The sequence below is a fragment of the Sabethes cyaneus genome, chromosome 2 (assembly GCF_943734655.1).
Source record: "Sabethes cyaneus chromosome 2, idSabCyanKW18_F2, whole genome shotgun sequence".
Classification (NCBI taxonomy): domain Eukaryota; kingdom Metazoa; phylum Arthropoda; class Insecta; order Diptera; family Culicidae; genus Sabethes; species Sabethes cyaneus.
Genome location: NC_071354.1, coordinates 61,957,455 through 61,978,941, shown reverse-complemented (window position 1 = coordinate 61,978,941; position 21,487 = coordinate 61,957,455). Strand labels below are relative to the sequence as shown.

The 21,487-nt window shown below is 38.9% G+C and overlaps 1 protein-coding gene across 1 annotated transcript; it reads right to left on the bottom strand.

Moving 5' to 3' along the window:
* Positions 1-5,228: 5,228 nt before the first annotated feature.
* On the bottom strand, positions 5,229-20,263 carry LOC128736996 (7SK snRNA methylphosphate capping enzyme bin3). The gene is made up of 5 exons (XM_053831531.1): positions 19,833-20,263; positions 6,696-8,876; positions 6,406-6,624; positions 6,197-6,343; positions 5,229-6,138 (listed from the first exon to the last, which is right to left on the bottom strand). The coding sequence occupies exons 2-5, from the start codon at positions 8,724-8,726 to the stop codon at positions 5,512-5,514; spliced, it is 3,024 nt and encodes a 1,007-aa protein (XP_053687506.1). The 5' UTR covers positions 8,727-8,876; positions 19,833-20,263; the 3' UTR covers positions 5,229-5,511.
* Between the last annotated feature and the right edge of the window lie 1,224 nt (positions 20,264-21,487).

Here is a 21,487-nt window from a genome sequence, read left to right as displayed (position 1 = left end):
TCAGATGTGGAGAATTTTGTGAAAAAGTGTCGCTCGTGCACGTTAGTCGCTGCCCCAGAGCCACCAGTACCGATGGTTCTCAAAACGATGCCTTATGGACCTTGGGAAGACCTTGCCGTGGACTTCCTGGGTCCACTACCGGACGGAAAAACACTTTTCGTTGTTGTGGACTATTATACCCGTTTCGTTGAAATCTGTAAAATGACGCAGATTACGGCAAAAGATACTATATTGCAACTATGAAGAATATTTAGTCGGTACGGTGTACCAATAATTGTTCGCGCTGATAATGGTCCCCAGCTGAACCCAGCCTGTGAGGAGTTCAAATTTTTTTGTGACATGTCGCGACATGGGAATTCGATTGATAAACACAATGCCGTACTGGCCACAACAGAATGGAAATCGGTCGATCTTAAAAAGACTGAAAATTGCTCAGGAGTTAGGACAAGATTGGAGAAGAGTACTTGACCAATATATTTTAATATACTATACACCTCATCCGACCACTGGACGTTCTCCTTTTGAGTTGATGTTTGGCAGGAAAACTCGTAGCAAACTACCTCAAATACCTCGGGAGATTGAGTGATCGCGACCGCCAACAAAAAGAAAAGGGAAGGATTTATGCTGATCGAAAACGTCGGGCACGTCAAAGCGATATTACAGTTGGAGATCAAGTTTTGATCAAACGGTTTCGGAAAGACAACAAATTAAGCACAGAATTCTCCCCAGAGGAACATGTTGTTTTACGACGTTCTGGTGCAGATATAACGCTTCGGTCAAAGGCAAGTGGAAAAGAATGTCATCGCAATATAGCTCATCTCAAAAAGTTGTATGATTCGTCTGCTTATGAAAATGTGCGAAACCCAGATTCCTCGCCAGAAGAAGAACATGAACAAACTCCAGAAGCTGAGCTGCCTTCAAATGTGGAAAGTACTGCAGACGGCGAACTCCCAAGCTGTGGCGAACAGCGTTTAAAGCGAAATCGAAAAGAACCATCGAAGTTTCAAGTCTATCTTCCATACTAAAATTAAAGTAAAAGTTGGATAGTAGGATCGGACCCCCTGGTTTCAGCTAATTGTTGTAGCTAAAAATGACCCCCAAGTAGCACACTTTAGGCCCATTTAGTTGAAGCAACCGGATTACGACTGAAATTTGTCATATTTCGGTTACCACGACAACTTTGTAACAACCGTGCTAGTAGAGACCACTGGCAACCCGAGTGAACAGGAAGGGGATAGCTAAACGAGAACTGTGCTCTAGTTAGAATCATATTGGCGTAATAAAAAGATTACAATTAAACAGTAAATTCCGTGATTTATTCTCTGCTCGAACCCTACAGTAACCAAATATCAATCTAATTTGTTATATATACGGTTCAAGAGATCAAGGGTGTTAAACGAATGGAGGGCTGGAGGACGGACGTGTGTGACATGCCTGAATCACCTGGGATAGCCCCCCACCCTAAAGACCTGAGAGGAGTTTAACACACTTTTCCCCCTTTTGAACAAACAAAGCATAACGCAAGTTCAGTTTGTACGGCGAAATCGTTGATCAAGTAACCGGATATATATGTTGGAAGTGATTCTTGGCTACCCGTGGAATGTGCGTAAGTGCCTCTGCTTACGAGTTCACCCAATTTATTTTGGACCTTCTTGCTCGGTGAGCAATTTCGTTTCTACAGTCATTCCTCTTGCATCCATAGGTAAATCCTTGAACTTATGGTGGCTTTGCTCTACATACATATATACACATACATTTTGGGAAAACCGAAGGGTGCTGTTCGGCGCACGAAGAATGATCCCTTATCACCGTATTGTTCAATTCTGCTAATAGTTCTTCGTTCTCGCTCAGTTCTCCTAGACTATGCTATGGATTTGGAAGTCACCCCTTAGGGCTTACTCAACCATATTGTCAGTTTCTGTAAGTTTGCTTTCCGAGTCAGTGCCAAGTTTAGGAGCCGTCCCCACGTTTCTCGGTCTTGGGCTGCATCTCTAGCATCCTCGTCAACAGTGCTCATCCAACGGGTACGGAGTCTGTCTCGAAGATGTCAACCTCTGTCGGGTTCTCAGCTAAATATTGGTTTTACTGGTCTCTCATCCAGTATCCTTGGTACGTGGCCAGTCCATTTTGTAGCCAGCCGTGTTTTAGTCACCTCACAATATCCGCATCTGTGCATACTTGATATATTTCGTGATTCGTACACCTGAGGCATACCCCCTTCTTCTAATATGCCGCCAAGAACTGATCGCAGGATCTTACGCTCAAAAACGCCAAACTGGTCGGTCTTTGTTCAACGTCCACGCTTCGTGGACGATAGGAGAATCCGCATCTTATTGAGCACGAGCTTAATACGGAGTTGAGTTGCATATTGACCGCTGCTGTATACGCATAAATTCAGCGGTACGTTTAAAATTGTCGCCTATTCCAGAAACAGAATGTTCCAGAAGCAGAATATTCCAGAAACGGAATACCGTGGAAGCACCAAATTTGACGCGGTTAAGAAATTTTCAATTTTAAACATTAATTACAAAATGACGGTTTGGCCAATAAAGTCAAGGTTTTGCACAGTAATAGTTAGACTAGCAAAGAATATGTAAAAAATAAACAAACAGTAAATATGCATTGAATTCTTTATATTTTGTCAAGTTTTTGTGAGACTCTCGGGGTTCCTAAATTGACGCATGAATTTTGCAACGTGCCTTATTTGACGCGAAATGTTCCTTATTTGACGCACTTGAAAAATTAGTATAATTTAACAAAAACGACGATGTATTTTGTATTTTAGATAACTGCGCATTATTTTAAATAGTTACACAAGGTTTTCGTTATTTGTGTGGATATATTTCACCCCAGTTTTTGCGAAAACGTTGGGAAAATTGGGACAGCCCACAGCCGATATGTTTATATTGCAAACACAGCCAGGCTATTCAAAAATCTGACATAATTTGTGTTTAACAATGAAAATTCTGGAAATGACTTTCCTAAAACAGTTGTACATTGTTTTGAATGACAGCTAGGAAAGTATCAAGATTCAGGGTGTCGTAGGAAAAACTAAATTAGCCACTCACCGGAAACTGCAGTAACTGCGGGATTGGATCGGTCAGACAAACGAAAAAAGTGTCCTAATTTAACCTAAACCAATATTTTTGATTGCCCTTCCCGTTTAGGGAACTTGATTTTACTCATAAGCAAAACAAGTCATTTACAGTTTATAGGACCTCCTCTCCAACGCTAAAACCATATGTTTGCCCTGGGAAAGTGTTTTCTGCAGCTTTTTCCGACGAACTGTGGCCTCTGTAACACCTAATGAGACGGTAAACTGTTGAACCAATATCTTTCTTGGTGACTTACGAGATATTTAGTGTCGGAATAGATGACATACTTTTTATATCTTACTCTGTAAATAATAAGGAACACAAAGAGCCTAATTTGACGCAAAACATTTTTGTCCAGAAATAAGCTAAAACGCTTTTACAGTTCGAATAACGTGTACAATATATTAATAATACTTAAGTTTTAACAGTTTTCGAAGATATAAGAACAAAAAAGCACTTTTACGCGTAAAAAAATATAAAACATAGTTGAGTGTTTCTTTAGCGTTTGTGCTAAGGTAGGAAAAAATGGCGCATTTGACAAACACCCTTTCTGTTTATTTTTTATTTACAATTATAAATGACCAATCAAAAGCTTTTAATGGCATGAATGCGTTTCATAAGTGTAAACAAAGTGTCAAAGGTACACTTTTGCGAAATATTAATAGTCAAGATAAGTTATTATAGAAAATTTCTGAAAAGTGCGTCAACTTTGGACCCGCGTCAAGTATGGTGCGTCAACGGTAAATCCCAGAAGAAGAATGTTCCAGAACAATCCATCTAAGCATCTTGAACATTCTGCTTGCTATTTAAGACGGCACCTGCGCGTGCAAGCATTCAGTATAATTAAGTATTCAGGGTAACTCAGTGATAGTTTGAAAATAAAATGTTAAAATTGAAAACTATTGTAATTTTTAAACAATACAGTCCACTCATTTTCCATCTGAGTTGATCCCGATATTTAGAACAGCTGCTCTCTGCCTTTTTACTTCACGGCTCACATTTTTGTCACATGTTACTAACGTACCAAGGTAAAAAATCGAATAGCACAGCACATTCGAATGCAATGTTGAACAATTCGATAGCCTGTCTCCTGCTTCAAATCATCTAACATCACTCTGACGCTTGATTTTGAACCCTCAAGGGTAACACGTATCAGGCTAATCCGTTTTGTTGAAAAACCTTGTTCAAGCATAAACCGCCACAGTACATTTCGTTTAACTCAATTGTTCGTCGACTTGAAGTCTATAAAAAGTTATATCTCTGCAAGTTGAATTCCCGGAATTTATCGAGGATTTGTCGCATGGTGAACATTTGATCCATCGTGGAGAGTACCTTTAGAAAACCGCACTGGTATCCGCTAATAAAGGTTTCCTGCAACGGCCTCAGTCTGAGAAACAAGATGCGGGAGAGAATTTTGTATGCAGAATTGAGGAGAGTAATACCTTGGCAGTTGCAGCATGGCCCTTTTTGTAAATAGGACATATGAGACCTTCCAACCAGTTCGTAGGTAGTTCCTCCTCCGTCTATACCTTTAGTATAAACTGATGGATTGCATAATGCAGCCATTTGTTCCCGACTTTCAAATAATCCGCGGGGATGCCGTCCTTTCCAGCTGCTTTGCCGTTGTTCAGCTCCCTCGCTGCTTTTTTAACCTCGTCCAGAGTTGGTGAATCTACAGCTTGTCCATCATTTTCAATCATTATCCTTTTTCTGTGGACCGCTCCATCTTGTTCACCATTCAACAATGCGTCGAAATGTTGTTTCCAACGCGTAGTCACCCCCGTAGTCATCTTTCGGTAATCAAGTTCCCCTCCTTGTCGTTGCACATAACAGGAGTTAGCACGGTCCGGTTTCTGATCCGTTGATCGTTTTGAAAAAGCTTCTCGTATCATGCCTCTCAAAGCTAACACGGTCCCAATGGTGGCATTTCTTACGACAGTGAAGTCTTTTCGGCCGTTTTAACTCTGGCGTGTCACAGTTGCAGCCAATATGTGAGTTCTGGCTGGATCCTTCTCCCATTCCCCTAGCTATATGTGTTTGTGTAAGTAGTGATAATTTTTCTGTGTAAATAAAATGTGTGGAGTTGTACAAGGTCATCTGAAATAAGTGTGTAGTTCCTAAATATTAATGAATAAGATTTGTAATCCACTTATAAGCTATATACAGTACTATTCTAAGTAGATATCTGAGATACAAGACAAAATGTAACAAAGAGAAGTCAAGGACCATGGACCCTTTTCACTACTTCACATCTTCAACACCAGAAAATGCATTTTTCTAACTCATAACGTCAGCGGACTAGTTTCGCATCGATTCTTGGGTTAAATTGATTTCGAAATTTGCTGAATGTCAACATGAAATTCAATCACAGAATAAAATACGATGTATTGTGCAAAAAGTCAAACTGTTTGTTTGTTTACTTGTCCGGTTGGGATTGCGTAGTGCTTGGAGAATTTGATGATTGGTCCAAATCGAACTGGGGCCTGGTTGGTGTTTGCGATGCAGAATTAGACGAAGGTTCAGAATCCGAATCGGTCTGTCGAATACTACTTGAATCCTGACCTTGCAATCTTGCGTAAGCAGATGCTTCCAATGGAAATACCTCCATAGGCGGATATACGTGAGGTCGGTTTTGTTGTGCGCAAAAGTTTTCATCGTTTTCAGCACTTCTAATACTAGCTGAATTAGGCGTGTTCGAAGCGGACCGCCGGTGGCACAAATCCGATGGTGGCGACCAGGTGGTCGAGTAAAGTGGCGACGCAAAGCAGTAACTGCCACGACGACTACTAGCGCCATAACTGGGCTGATAGCTATCGGTTTGACGTGGATTGTAATACGGTGATGTTGCCATGAAGCCATGGACCGGAGTGCAACGGGTACTATAGCTAGGTTGGTACGGTGTAGTTGAACCCCAAATGCAATTGTTTCTCGTCGGTGTAGCGATATCAGAATATATGTTGTGATTATTTACATACGGCGTTTGCGGATGATATGTATCGCTCCATTGTGCCTGACTTGGTGTGAAATCACCCTTTACGTATAGCTGTGGAAAAAATAGTAATTATCCTCTTGTACGTAACTTGTTTGATACTGTTACTTACTTGAATTGGGCGCCGAAATCCTTTGCTTAAATGGCGCGGAATGCCCAGTGGGTAACTGTGACTGAAACCTACTTCTGGGCTCAACAAAAAATCATGAAATCGATTGGGAAAAAACTCAATATTTTTATAATTCTCGAAAATAGTTTCCTGCAAAATAAAAATAAACTTCGATAAATGATCAAATTGCCGAAAATAACGATGTACTCTACCGTTAGTTTTTTCTTCTTTTTATAACTTGCCCAATTTTGGGCTTCCAGGATTAGCTTTCCACCAGGACGCAGATGATTAAACATCCGTTTGAATGCCAGTTTTAATCCGTTGTCCCCGAAATTAAGATGTATCCACTTGGTAACAGACAAGCATAATATTAAATCATACTGCTGTGTATCGTAACTGATTAGAGACTCATCTTTGAGAACGTAGTTCATCTGAAAATAAGTGGAAGAAAAAAAAACATGAAATGACGGCATATTCTCAATTTTATGACAATTTTACTTACAGTTTTAAAAATCACGTTGTTCGGGAAACGTCGATCGGGGGTCCCGACATCTAATAGGCATTCCTTGGCCCCTAGATTGCTAAGTGACAACGGAAACGAAATCGGGAAAAACTCTGCTTTCCCCTTTCGAGGATCCTTTCTGTTCTGTTGATTACGGTGGTGGTAGTGATGATGATAGTTGTTATGATGTTTTCCATGTGCGTGATTATTGCCGAAAAATTTTCGCCGATGATGATGTTTACCCTTTTGTTTTGCCTTTTTGGAACACTCCGGAACAACTTCGGTGGATTCCGTTGGTTTTGTGTTCGGCTGTGATTCCATGGAAGAAGCCTTAATTTCTTTGATACGAGGGAGAGATTTGGAATCTTTTCTACCCTTCAGTACTGACTTGGATGATTCTTCCGGAGGAATACGAACGTGTGTTATCAAGTTTCGCCTGGCTTTGGCTATTAACTTGCTATCGATATCGATACCTGTAATGCTTTTTGTATGTAGCATTTTTGCTACAGCAATTGTCATTAGGCCCACATTGCAGCCTATATCGAGCACATCTTTATCACGGAACAAGTATGGGTTCCGCAAGAAAACTTTAAGTCGAACATCTATAAATTCGTTCAAGTTACGATATCCATAATACCGATCATAATTACCATAATGATACTTCGTTTCTTCCTGAGGCTTGGCAGTCTCGGCTTCATCAATTGCAGAAGTATTGGGTTGTTCACTACTTTTGTTCGTGTCAGTTGCCTCAGAGGTCTGTGCATTATTCTGGGAACCACTTTCAATTTCCGTCATGCCTTGTTTAGGAGTTTGTTGTGGCTCATCACAGTTAGAAGTGCATGACTGCGTTCTAGTGCGATTTCGTCCACCTACAGGTAATGTCGGCCAGTGGCCACGTTTCCAAGCGCCGGGTTGCGGAACGACGGGACTAACGATTTTATCCATCGAATCCATTCGGCGTAATTTGCTTTTGCTAGCACAAGTGCTTTCGCTAACACGACGTTTTCTGCAAACTTCCAAATCCAATTTCAAATGTTTGTGACTTCGATCACGATCTCCGGTATTTCCACCCTCCAATGCGTGATCCAATTCTCTGCTAGTAGACGCAGCCGGGGCTTCCAACTGGGCTTCCTCCGCTGTAGTTGCTTCTGTGTCCGAAAGATTTATACTTAACTGACCACTCACGTTGCTATTGTTAGTCTCCAAGCTTTGATTGTTTTTATCGGATTTAGACTTTCGCTTCCGCTTATTTCGAGCACGTTGTTTTTTCTTCATAGGGGAACACAATTGCATTTCGTATTCCACTGAATCTACCGGATCCAGCAAATGTAACGGATCATTGATATTAGGTGGTATGATGACTTCGATTTTGTTTTTGTAATGAGGAGGAGTGGGAATTGGGGATGATTTCGGGGTAATAGCATTTTCCGATTCATTTTGCAAGCTATTCAAATTCAATGGATCTGAAATGTTTCCTCCTAAGAGAAACTTTGTCGGTGGAATAATGCAATCTTTGCGAGGACGTTTATCCGGTAAGAAAAATTTCGACACCGCTTGTAAGCATTTGGTTCGTACTTGCATCAAACTATTCGAATTTTTGTTCGAGTGTTTGCTTTTCCCACCACCTTGTTGCTGTTTCTGGTCTGAATTGGCCCCACCAGATAGCAGTTGCTTGTCTTCCCCTTTCCCACCACTTAAAGGACAATCTTGTCCTTTCTGCTGATCCTTCTTTTTTCCGCTACCACAATCCTTTTGATTCCTTCTAAACTTGTTTAGCTTCCACTTTTTATTCTTGTTCTGGTTCCTTGAAAAATGCAGCCGGTTTTTCTTATTGCCGTGTGACCGTGCGCGTAATTGTTTTGGCGGATTTTTACTGTTTCCTTCCGATTTTGCTGCTGCCTCGTCAGTTTCGCCGCATACAGAAGCGAAGGGACGATGCTCCGCGCTACATCCAGCTTCGTTTCCTCCTCCACCACCTTCTCCTCCTCCTTCATCCGCACCCTGTGACATAACCATACCACGTTCTTCCATAGATGAGGCCGATGATAAGTTAACGCCGTTAGCTGAATTTTCACTACTTCTTTTGTTCTGGGTAATAATTGTAGGTGATGGTGATTATACTGCAAATGATGAGTATATTTGTTGCATAGAACGTTGTTGTTTGTATCGAAAGGAGGTTACCTAAAATGAAAAACCAAAACATTATCAGATTTGCAAAGGATTAGAAAATGCATTCCTGTAACTTTTGAGTTGCTAAAATTTGCAATTCAAAATTATAAAAAGTATTTATGAGATGAATTTGCCGTTGAAAGCATAACTGCTCCATGTTACATTTTGCCATTTTTGATACTTTGGAGTCTAACGTTATAATTTGATATGTATTTTTGAAATATTAAGTTTCCGTTGGCGGCACGAGGTAGGGCAGTTAGAGCCAAGTCTGTCCAAGACTGAGAGAAGGTGTTTGTGATAATGATGAAAGAGTCCATGCGTACAACACTTGCATCATAATGAATTAATGAGGATAAGAAGAAATGGCAGAACTTTTGAAAACACTGGGTCCCATTGATGTCAACGTCGAGAAGATTTCAAAGGCCGCTTCCATGCTCGTCGTCCTTCAACCCTGGACCTGATGGGGTACCTTCTGCATTCCTGAAGAGACACATATCCTGTTTGTTGACGCCATTGCTCTGTCTATTCCGAATGTCCATCTCTAGCGGCGTATTCCCATCGTGTTGGAAATTAGCGCATGTGTTTCCTGTGCATAAAAAGGTGGCAAACGAGATGTGAACAACTATAGAGGAATCACATCGCGCAGTGCACTTTCAAAGCTATTTGAGCTGGTAATCATGGAACCTCTACTGCCCCACTGCAAGCAATATCTAAGTTCCGATCAACATGACTTGATTTCCCAGCGTTCTACCACCACTAATCTGCTGTGTCTCACATTATACACAGACTTGTCAGATGCATTTGATAACCATGACATCGCAATTGCAAAATTGCATAGACTGGGCGTTAGCGATAACCTTTTGCGTTGGTTTCGCTCATATCTGACCAATCGACAGTTGGTGGTTGCCATTGGAGATTTTAGGTCCGATAGCTATCTAGCCTCTTCAGGTATTCCTCAAGGAAGCCACCTAGGACCTTTGATCTTTCTGCTTTGCTTCAACGATGTTAATTTGGCTATTGAATGCCATCGACTCTCTTATGCGGATGACCTTAAAAATATCTTCAAAATCCGTTCGACTGGCGAAGGTGGTAGTCACTTTCTCTAAAATCAGTTTGAGACCTTTGCCACTTTGCACGACCAATCGGACGTGTTTCGCTAATTAAAGACCTGGAAATTATCTTGCATCCGCAGTTAACCTACAAGGAGCATATCTCGTATATTGTCGCTAAAGCCTCTAGGTCGTTAGGCTTCATTTTCAGGATGGCAAAAATTTCTCTGATATATATTGCCTTAAGACGCTGTATTGTTCGCTGGTGCGGTCCATCCTGGAATACTATTCGCCCGTTTTGAATCCTAACTACAACAACAGTACAGAGATAATTGAATCAGTTCAGCGCCGATTTCTTCGATTCGCTTTGCGAAGGTTGCCATGAGGAGAACCGTTCCGTTTACCTAGTTATAAAAGCCGCAGTCAACTGATTGATTTAGAACCCCTCTGTGTTCGTAGAGCTGCCTCTAGAGCTTTGTTTATTGTGGACTGCCTGCAGGGTATAACAGATAGCCCTGCGCTTATGGAGCAGATTAACATAAATGTGCAATCACGGACACTGCGTAATAGTGCTATGCTGAGCCTGAGACTACCAGTTCATCGCACTAATTACTCTATGAATGGCACTATCGGTGGCCTGCAGCAGGTATTCAATCAAGTGTCATCGTTATTTGATTTTTATCTGTCGCGTCGAAAACTTTGCAGAATATTTGCAAGCTTTTATTCGAAAGCAGTAAAAGGCGAGTGATGTAGACTTAAGTTTGAATTGTTTTTGTATTTGTATCCGACTCACTTGACTGTATTTTTATGTAACCATCGATAATCATTGGGGCTATTTAGAGCTTGTTGATTTAATAATAATAAACTAATTTGACTCTTCCCAGATCCACTATCAACTATCAAGTAGCTAAATTAAACGTTATTGATTGGCAAACAATTTTAAGGAATGTGGAAAACGTCGAAAGTGCCACCAAAATATGTTACAGCATATTGTTTTAGCATAATTATGGAATAAGTATCAGTTAGCAGTTAAAAAACGCAGACGCCAAAGATCTGTAAAGATGCAATATGGTTCTATAGACAAATTAAAAACTTAAAAAATCAGAAGAGTTGTGTACAAGACACGACCGCATATGAGACGTAGTAATAATAATACGATTCTTCATGTACATGCAGCATTTGTTTAGACTAACTGCAGGTTGAGAAAATTCAATTACAATAGTGTTCCGATTTTGTCTGCCCCATGTTGAATTTTGGGCTGACCAAATCGGGAAATTTGGAGCGCATTAGCATTGAGCAGGAAAACTTTGTTTTAGGTTTATGGAACCTTTGGAAGAGTTTCTATAAATTAAAAGTTCTATCGTCCAGCGGAATTCAAATTTTGATTAATCGCCCTAAAAGAGCAACACAAAATTTATTTTTCTTCAGTTTCTTCTATCTTTTCAGCAACGACAGAAAATTCCTTTTTCTCATAAATAAAAAATCGTTAAAATCAATTTTTAGCTGTTTTAGTATGACTTTTTCTTGTTTTACAAAGTTATACAAATAGTAAAAATACACAACATTGCTGAATATAGTGTACCTCTATCTTTGCTTGTTTAGGAACTGTAGTACTTTTACTATAAAAATACCCTAATTTTGACCACGAATTACTCGTAAGAAGATATCATTTTATTCAAAAACTCTCCTCGCAGAATTAGAATAGTATTAAGCTGGCTGAAAAGCTTTATAAATCATGGTCAAAAGCACAAAACTTAAGCAAAAGCAAAATTTATAGGCTGACAAAATCGGGATAAAAAGCTGATAAAATGGGGGTAGACAAAATCGGAACATTACTGTATTTTTAAATGAATGTTAATAGCGTCTTAAATCTTACTTCAACATCAACCACTATTTACATTTTACATATATATGTATTTTGATGACATCAAAAAATTGTTATGTTAAAATGGCTCGACTGTGCCGTAAGGCTTGAAAGAAATTAATCTAAATGTAATGCTTGACTATTGAAACTACGAAGAAGAGAATTGCAAGCAACTAACTGATCTTATCCGAGAATAGTTTTAAACGTTTCATTTGCTGATTTGTATTTATCAGTTAGTTGCTTGCAATTCTCTACGTAGTCGCTGCTTTTCCTCGCTTTGAGAATTGTTGCGTCACGTCACATAGATAAATATCCTTTCAGCCCTGTTTATGTGCAAGACAAAAGTTCCGAACAAATAAGCGTGTAGCGCGCTATATCTCTGCATATTAGCGTTGGTAAAAGGAAATGCTTATCAACTTAGGGAGTTGCTAATAGCTAAACGAGCCAATGTTTCATTATGCCTGATTTTTATTTTCAGGTAGAATAAAATGAAGTTTTCACATGGTTTTTGAGCCATTATAAATCTCGCATGTGCATAGTGATATATTCTTCGCTGTAATTATGTGTACAAATTATGGCTGCACAAAAGCAAACGATGCGAAATTGCTATACGAAACGACACTCAGTATGTAAGCACCTATTATATGAGACTGACCTTGATATTCGAAAATTTTCTTGTAAAACCAATAATTACGAAAATAAGATATATATATTTTTTTAAATTTATTATAATGGTAATTGAAAGCATATAATTACCATTATATTAAATTTAAAAAAATATCTTATTTTCGTAATTATTGGCTTTACAAGAAAATTTTCGAATATCAAGGTCAGTCTCATATAACTGGAGCTTACATACTGAGTGTCGTTTCGTATAGCAACTTCGCATCGTTTGCTTTTGTGCCTCGCTCGTTGCATTTTTCCGGCAGCGGTTGTTTCTAACAGTCATTTTGAATTAGCTTGGGCTCACTTAATATTGACGTGTTTATAAACCGTGAATTATATTGAAGCGTTATAAACGTGGTATCTCGCGCATTGAAAATTTCAATCGTGAAACTGATTAGGTTAGGGTTTTTAGTATATTTTATGATCGAAGGATGCCAAAAGGTATCTCGCGCGGCTGTGGTTTTTAATGTAATTGCCAAAATAAACCCGTTTGTCTCTGGACGGCTTTCGTGTGTAGTAAAAAATGTCTATCGGTATCTAATAACTGCTCGCGCGCGATTTCGGCTAGGTCAAATAGGTTGATAGCAGATAACCTTCGGTGTTGGTAAACTGATTTCCGGAAGCTTTTTTCTTATATCCATATTTCGGATATCCTAAAATTCAAAAGCATAATGAAACCACTCCAAATACCAAAAAAAAAGATCTGTTAGATCCTATCGACTCTTTGTTTCATTACTTTCTTCTACCGTTCCCTCCGTGAATTGTAAAATCTACCGTTATAAAAAGTTAATTGTATGCCTGACCTCATTCGAGGTCAAGATATAAGAACAACGAGGTTGGTCTATTCCATAGGAACGGAGCCTTTCCCTGAACACTCGCGTTATGAATCGCGGCTACCACGCTGACAGACGTACAGCGTCATGCGCAGTACCTTTTAAGTCGCGAGGGCCTGCAAAGTGTCGTCGTCCCGTTAGTAAAAAGAGTTAGATTAAACTTCTCGGCCGGTGGTTTCTACAGTAGACGGAGGAAAAGGCACAATTTGTGTCTAAAAATAACTTAACCTGCCAAGTCCAAGTGTTGGTAGAGCTTGTAATACGTCGCACGCTTAATAAAGGGGTTGCGGACTCTCTTTTGTCCAGCACCTGTGTGGTTCAAAGGATCATTACCACCGGCGAGTCACATGTTCTGGTGGGAGGATGACCCATTCATCTTCACGCCTGCGCCTGGTCTCAATCTGTTAGATTCTATCGACTCTTTGTTTCATTATTTTCTTCTGCCGTTCCCTTCGTAAATTGTAAAATCTAAAAACTTCATTATACACAGTTTTAAGTACTATATTACAGATACTAGAAATGGAAAGTTTCGACCTGATGGAGGCTGCAGTACGCCAGCGGAAAATAGGAAAGGTGCAAATTAAGAATATTCCTTACCAAAACGCATCGCAGATTGAAGATATTATATGGTTTTGTTAGCTACTGCTGTGCTAATTTCACGCATTCAAAGTTCGCATTTTTGCCCCGCGGTATTCGCACTTTTACCCCGCTGGGTGGGTCAAAAGTGCGATTCGGCACGTGATCAGAAACATGGAGAATTTATGTTGCAGCATAACACTATCACTCTAGATGATTTATAGTTTAATGTGAAGATATCTGGCTTTAGTTTTCAGAAGGTCGCGTAGTCAACCCTTTTGGGGCCATCCAGATACCACGTGGACATAAAAATACCAATTTTCAACCTCCCCGTGCCCCTCCATGGACAACCGTTGACATTGACTCAACCTCCACCTCCTCCCATGTTTGTCCACGTGAACTTTTCTTTTATGTGAAACTAGCTGACCCGACAAACTTCGTATTGCCACAAATTAACCTGTGTTGTACATAAATCATGAATCTCGGATGATCTTTATCACTTCTCGAGTTTTGCAAGTCCCCCAGTGGGCGGCGCTTCCGACGGCGGGTCACCGGCAACACTCGCGACCGGCTCGTCCTGAATGATCTAGTGTTACTATAGATAGTTTTTGTGGTCTTGTTATTGATTAATGTTTTATGGAAGAGTCTCGAATTTCTCGAGTTGGATTAGTTTTTGAGTTTCGCAAAAATTTCTGTTTTATTTGTATGAGAGTCCATATCCCCCTACCACAGGGGTGAGAGGTCTCTAACTATCATAAAATAAATTCAAGACTCAAAAATCTCCTACATGCTAAATTTGGTTCCATTTGCTTGATTAGTACTCAAATTATAAGGAAATTTGTATTTCATTTGTATGGGAGCCCACCCTCTTAAAAGGGAAAGGGGTCGTAATACACCACAGAAAAAAAAATTCTACCATCTAAAACTCTCACATGCCAAATTTGGTTCCATTTGCTTGATTAGTTCTAAAGTTATGAGCAAATTTGTATTTCGTTTGAATGGGAGCCCCCCCCCTCCTAAAAAGGTAAGAAGTCCTAATTCAACATGGGAAAAATGGTTGCCTCCAAAAACACCCACATGCCAAATTTGGTTCCATTTACTTGATTAGTTCTAAAGTTATGAGCAAATTTGTATTTCGTTTGAATGGGAGCCCCCCCCCCTCCTAAAAAGGTAAGAAGTCCTAATTCATCATGGGAAAAATGGTTGCCTCCAAAAACACCCACATGCCAAATGTTGTTCTATTTGCTTGATTAGTTCTCGAGTTAGGAGGAAATTTGTATTTCATTTGTACAGGAGCCCCCCCTCTTAGAGTGGGGAGGGGTCCTAATTCACCGTAGAAAATTTTCTTGCCCTCGAAAACCTTCACATGCCAAAGTTGGTTCCATTTGCTTGATTAGTTCTCGAGTTATGGGGAAATTTGTATTTCATTTGTATTGGAGCCCCCCCTCCTAATGTGGGAAGAGGTCCTAATTCATCACAGAAAAAATTCTTGCCTCCAAAAACACCTACATGCCAAATTTGGTTCCATTTGCTGGATTAGTTCTCGAGTTATGAGGAAATTTGTATCTCGTTTGTACAGGACCCCCCCTCCTAAAGTGGGGAGGGGTCCCAATTCATCATTGAAAAATAAATTGTCTCCAAAAACACACACATGCCAAATTTGGTTCAATTCGCTTGATTAGTTCTCGAGTTATGAGGAAATTTGTATTTCATTTGTACAGGAGCCCCTCCTCTTAAAGTGGGGAGGGGTCCTAATTCACCATAGAAAATTTTCTTGCTCTCGAAAACCTTCACATGCCAAATTTGGTTGCATTTGCTTGATTAGTTCTCGAGTTATGAGGAAATTTGTATGGAAGTCCCCCCTCTTAAAGGGGAGAGGAGTTATAATTCCTATTATAAAGAGGGGAGGGGTCTCAATTCACCATAGAATAAATTCTTGTCACCAAAAAAAACACCCACATGCCAAATGTTGTTCTATTTGCTTGATTAGTTCTCGAGTTAGGAGGAAATTTGTATTTCATTTGTACAGGAGCCCCCCCTCTTAGAGTGGGGAGGGGTCCTAATTCACCGTAGAAAATTTTCTTGCCCTCGAAAACCTTCACATGCCAAAGTTGGTTCCATTTGCTTGATTAGTTCTCGAGTTATGAGGAAATTTGTATGGCAGCCCCCCCTCTTAAAGGAGCGAGGAGTTACAATTCCTCTTATAAAGAGGGAGGGGTCTCAATTTACCATAGAATAAATTCTTGTCACCGAAAACACCCACATGCCAAATTTGGTTCTATTTGCTTAATTAGTTCTCGAGTTATGAGGAAATTTGTATTTCATTTGTATAGGAGCCCCCCCTCCTAAAGTGGGGAGAGGTTCTTATTCATCATAGAAAACATTCTTGCCTCCAAAAACACCTACATGCCAAACTTGGTTCCATTTGCTGGATTAGCTCTCGAGTTATAAGGAAATTTGTATTTCGTTTGTATAGAAGCCCCCCCCTCTTAAAGTGGGGAGGGGTCCCAATTCATCATAGAAAAAAATTTTGTCTTCAAAAACACACACATGCCAAATTTGGTTCCATTTGCTTGATTAGTTCTCGAGTTATGAGGAAATTGGTATTTCATTTGTACAGGAGCCCCCCCTCTTAAAGTGAGAAGGGGTCCTAATTCAACATAGAAAATTTTCTTGCCCTCGAAAACCTTCACATGCCAAATTTGGTTCCATTTGCTTGATTAGTTCTCGAGTTATGAGGAAATTGGTATGGAAACCCCCCCTCTTAAAGGGGAGAGGAGTTATAATTCCCCTTATAAAGAGGGGAGGGGTCTCAAATTACCCTAGAATAAATTCTTGTCACCGAAAACACCCACATGCCAAATTTGGTTCTATTTGCTTAATTAGTTCTCGAATTATGCAGAAATTTGTGTTTCATTTGTATGGGAGCCCCCCCTCTTAGTGGGGGGAGGGGTCTCTAACCATCACTAAAACCTTTCCTGGCCCTAAAAACCTCTACATGCAAATTTTCACGCCGATTGGTTCAGTAGTTTTTGATTCTATAAGGAACACAAAACAGACAGACAGACAGACAGACAGACAGACAGACAGACAGACAGACAGACAGACAGAAATCCTTCTTTATAGGTATAGATTCAACACACCGAAATGCATGGTGCTAAATCCTGTTTTCAACTTCGACTTATTCAGTAATTATTAAAATAAAAAAATTAAGGAGAAAGCTTACGGTAAAGGACGATGTAGTAGGCATGTTATTCAGTCTAATTCTTCTGCGCATAATGATCTTGTTTATTTCGAAATATTATCGACTACAATTTTTTTGTCACTAGCACTTTTCTGCAGAATTTCTGTACAGTGAGATCTCGATTTCAACAACAAAAGCATTCGTTTATGACAACACAAAGTATTTCGCTTCTAAAAATATGCTTAAGCATCAATCAGTTTCCGCATACATGTTCAAAATGACGCAAAATGAAGCCATTATGTGCATAAAAGGTAATATTTCAATTGACGTAGGACTACGCCTTACCGCAGGGTGTCGTCCTGACGCTCTTGTCGGTTTTTTTAGTATAAAATGCTTGCAATCGGAGTACAATTATTGTTTATTTATATTTTGTCAATTTCTGACTCATTTTTATTAAATTTTTTCATATCATTCATAGCTATGCCGAATAAAGTATAGCGAGTTTAAAGAAAATCGGAGCCAATTTTTTTGTCACTAGCACTTTTCTGCAGAATTTCTTTACAGTGAGATCTCGATTTCAACAACAAAAGCATTCGTTTATGACAACACAAAGTATTTCGCTTCCAAAAATATGCTTAAGCATCAATCAGTTTCCGCATACATGTTCAAAATGACGCAAAATGAAGCCAGTATGTGCATAAAAGGTAATATTTGATTTGACGTAGAACCACGCCTTACCGCAGGGTGTCAAAAACATGCTTGCGTCGTCCTGACGCTCTTGTCGGTCTTTTAGTATAAAATGCTTGCAATCGGAGTACAATCATTGTTTATTTATATTTTGTCAATTTCGGACTCGTTTTTATTAAATTTTTCCATATCAAAAAAGATCTCCATTTTGGCAACATAGGCGATACGGATTTGTTGTCAAATTCGAAATCCTACTGTATGTAGCACCTTGTTATTGTGCCAGGTTGGTTTGAAATATAATCGCCTTTCAACTAACATACGAAAAAGTTAAAATTATGACAGTTAAAATATCAATTAGCTAACGTCCTCTCCATAATTGTTCTTTTTGATACTCTGTTTATCAGTTATTTCACACTTGACAGCAGTACAATCGCAAGTATGTCAACAATTACATGCAACTAATTGTAATGCGACCAATTAAACGCCCAAAACCCATTGTCTGATCAGACAGTCGCTAATTCATGCTCACTTTGAAAATCGCTGCATCACATCACATGCATGATCAATCCGTTAACCCTTTTCATATAAAAAATCCGTTTTGAATTATTTCTTGCAGTATGTGGATACAATCGGGTGAAAGAAAGCGTTGGTTGGTAGCTAACTTTTTTGTAACTGTTCACTTTCAACGCGTCATAATGGACCAGGTTTACCGCAGTCCTAACAAATCTTGTTGGGATGAGACAGCACTTTTTCTGGCGCACTTCTCTAACACAGACATTAAATTGGTCTAGGGTTATAGCCGTTCTATGAAATTTTGTTAGAACCAGAGGACTCATAATTTTTTTGCCGTGCTTCCCAAGCACAGATATCAAATTAGTACCTATAAGTTGGAACGTTATAAGGATTTTTCGATTTGTTGGGACGAAGGTTTTGGCTTTTTTTTCTAAAAATAAAGTAAAATCGAAATCGCCGTAAACAGATTGTGTAGTTGATTTGACCGTCGTTCCTGTCTGTGAAGCAAGGTGATCACGAATAAAATGTATGGGGATATTTGACCCTGAAACTTTTCATTAATGTTCACGAATTGAAAAAGAAAGTTATAATAGAAACCACGTAATCGCTACATCTATTATGAGTCGATCGATATCTAAACCATGAAAATCCATTCATAATTGGCAGAGCTATCAGCGTTCAAAATTTTTTCGTGACGCTTGCGTCATAGTCCTACGCCAAAGCTTTCATCAATTTTGTATACCTTGAAAATATTTTATATGAAATGATACATGCAGTGAGACAAATGTGCGTCCATTTCTTCAGTGGGACAAATTGTTTTTTTTTTTCGTTTGTTTGTCTTTGCTTTTTCCGTGTAAATCTTATGGGAGAATTTGCTCTAACACTTTTATTCATACGACCTAATGTTTTCAATTCATATTTTAAAAATACACATCGAATTATAACGTAGGGCAACAAAATATCAAAATACACAAAATGTAAGTAACATGGGTCAGTTATGCTTCCACCCGCAGTATGGAGATTGCGTGAGTTTTTGCGCATCTGCTCTATGATAGGTGTAGCTATTCTTCCTGCGATCGTAAGACAAGGTGCATGATGACATGTGGCACTATACCGGTCATTCATGATGTGTACGGCCGAGGCCGAGTGTGCTACACTATGTCGCGGTTGTTTTTTAGTTGATCTGAAAGATTTTTTTCCGAAAGTTTTAGATTTTTATATCTGCTACCACTTATTTGGTTTTATTTTTTTAGTTTCTTAACTAGGTTAATTCTTAAATATACTAACGCCAAAAAACCGAGTTTTTAGAGGGATATCAAAAAGCATTAAAGAATTTTTTTAGTTATTAAATTTATTAAGTTAGAAATATTTGAAAAATATTTTGTTAGGATTTTATTTTAGTTAAAATAATTTGTTTAGTTTCGACTCAATCAATTACTCTGAATATTAATAGAAAATTAAACCAACATTTGCATTGAATTTTAAAATTATTTAGCCACTTTCGTTTATGCTTTTTTATATACCTACTATACATAGTTTGAGACTCCCTACCGCTTTTGATCCCCAAAAATATAAACAAACAAAAACAACACAAACCTGTTTCTCTCCCTTCGTTGGTAGTTTGATTAGCAAAACAAAACTGTATGTCGCGAATTGCGATCTGCAGCGCTCTCTTCGGTTCGCGTGCCGTTTGCTCTTTCTCTCGATGGTGCTTGCGCTAGCGTAGCGCTTCACAATTATTATTGCTATTATTGGATGTATAGAATATCCGCTCTCCCTTTCTTAGGGACAAAAGCAAAAACATCCAATTCCTCCACCCCTGCTGCTGGTCTTCTCATCAACAGTCTGTATCTTCCCGATAATCTTGGAAACAATGGTCACCTGCTTTAAACTAAACTGAACTGAATTCACTTATTTTTTCATTCAAAAATTTAATCCTCTTAAATACTCCTTTATATGTAAAACACTAAATTTAACTATAATAGCACTAAAAAATCAACAATATCTGCCAGTCTGCCGAGCGCAGACAACAGTACACCACGGACTCTTGGCACGAACTGTGCGATCGGGCGCAAGCGAGAGCAAATTTTACCACACTGTGAAGCTAAATGTGAAGTTTTCAAGCGAAATGCACCAACACCGGCCCATTTTGACAGCTACTCGACCGCTGGGCATCGCTGAAAATTTAGAAAAATGGCTTCCTTTGTGTCACATGGTGAAAAAAATACAGAAATACGCTCATTTTGACTAAGTAAAAACAAAATATGGTCGTGATCTGATAAGTTCATACAGTAGCAATAACGGAATTAGTAAATGTCATTAGCTCGACGTCGTAGAAAGTAAGTTTTGTGGTTGTGAATAGAATGCAAAGAATTTGCTAGAGGGAGGTCTTAAGAAGGCGATGCCTTGCAGTAGATGAAAAGTACGGTTAAAAGGTGGTAAAACATCTACCGATACATTTCGATAGGACGTAGGACTGAAAGATTTCTCTTTGCCTGTAATTCAAATTCGTTTGATAAACCGAATTTCTGCAGAAATAATATAAACGTTTAATTAGGTAAAACCAAGTTACCTAATATTAATATTAAGAACTGCTACCTGTTTAACCAATTTTTTGGCAAATACCTTGTAAAATAGTTGATTAATGAGGACATATTATCTTCCACTTGAACCCTGGGATTCCATGAAATAGCAACTGATTTGAATATAGGGATGGTGTCCTGTAACGCTGGAATGTGTCTAATGCAAGGCGGTTCTAATCTGCGCTTCAAATTGAAGACTTTTAGTGTAACTATTAACGTGAATTATAAACGCTTCATCAGCAGCTCGACTGATCACTTGCTTCAGATTAATTGATGAAGTTGATAGCATTTTTTATCCAGTAATAGTTTTTTATTTTGAAGCATAATATTGAACGATTAGATTGACTGCAAATAGTGATAATAATCTCAATTGAACGACCAAGTAAAAAAGCAATGGTCACATCAGATCACATTCATTATGCTGATCAAAATTCAAAACTTTGAAATTCAATCACAAAACCAATTTCTAATGGAAAGTATGTTCCAACGATTTTCAAACAACTATCCTCTCTCATGTCTTTGCAGTATCTCTTGAATATTTCACCAAATTCATTCAATAAATTAGTGTAAGTGCACCTTTGTGTCCGATACTAACTGGATTCGGATCGATTCATGATAGAAATTAGTTCAGTCTTGTTTAAACCACTGACGAATTTAAAGCTAGAGTTT

Excerpts from the sequence above, each read along its gene's own strand:
- LOC128736996 (XM_053831531.1), bottom strand. The coding sequence starts at position 8,726 with ATGGAAGAACGTGGTATGGTTATGTCACAGGGTGCGGATGAAGGAGGA. Across the intron at positions 6,625-6,695 it reads ACAACGTGATTTTTAAAACT|ATGAACTACGTTCTCAAAGA; the intron begins GTAAGTAAAATT and ends ACTTATTTTCAG. Across the intron at positions 6,344-6,405 it reads AAAAGAAGAAAAAACTAACG|GAAACTATTTTCGAGAATTA; the intron begins GTAGAGTACATC and ends TTTATTTTGCAG.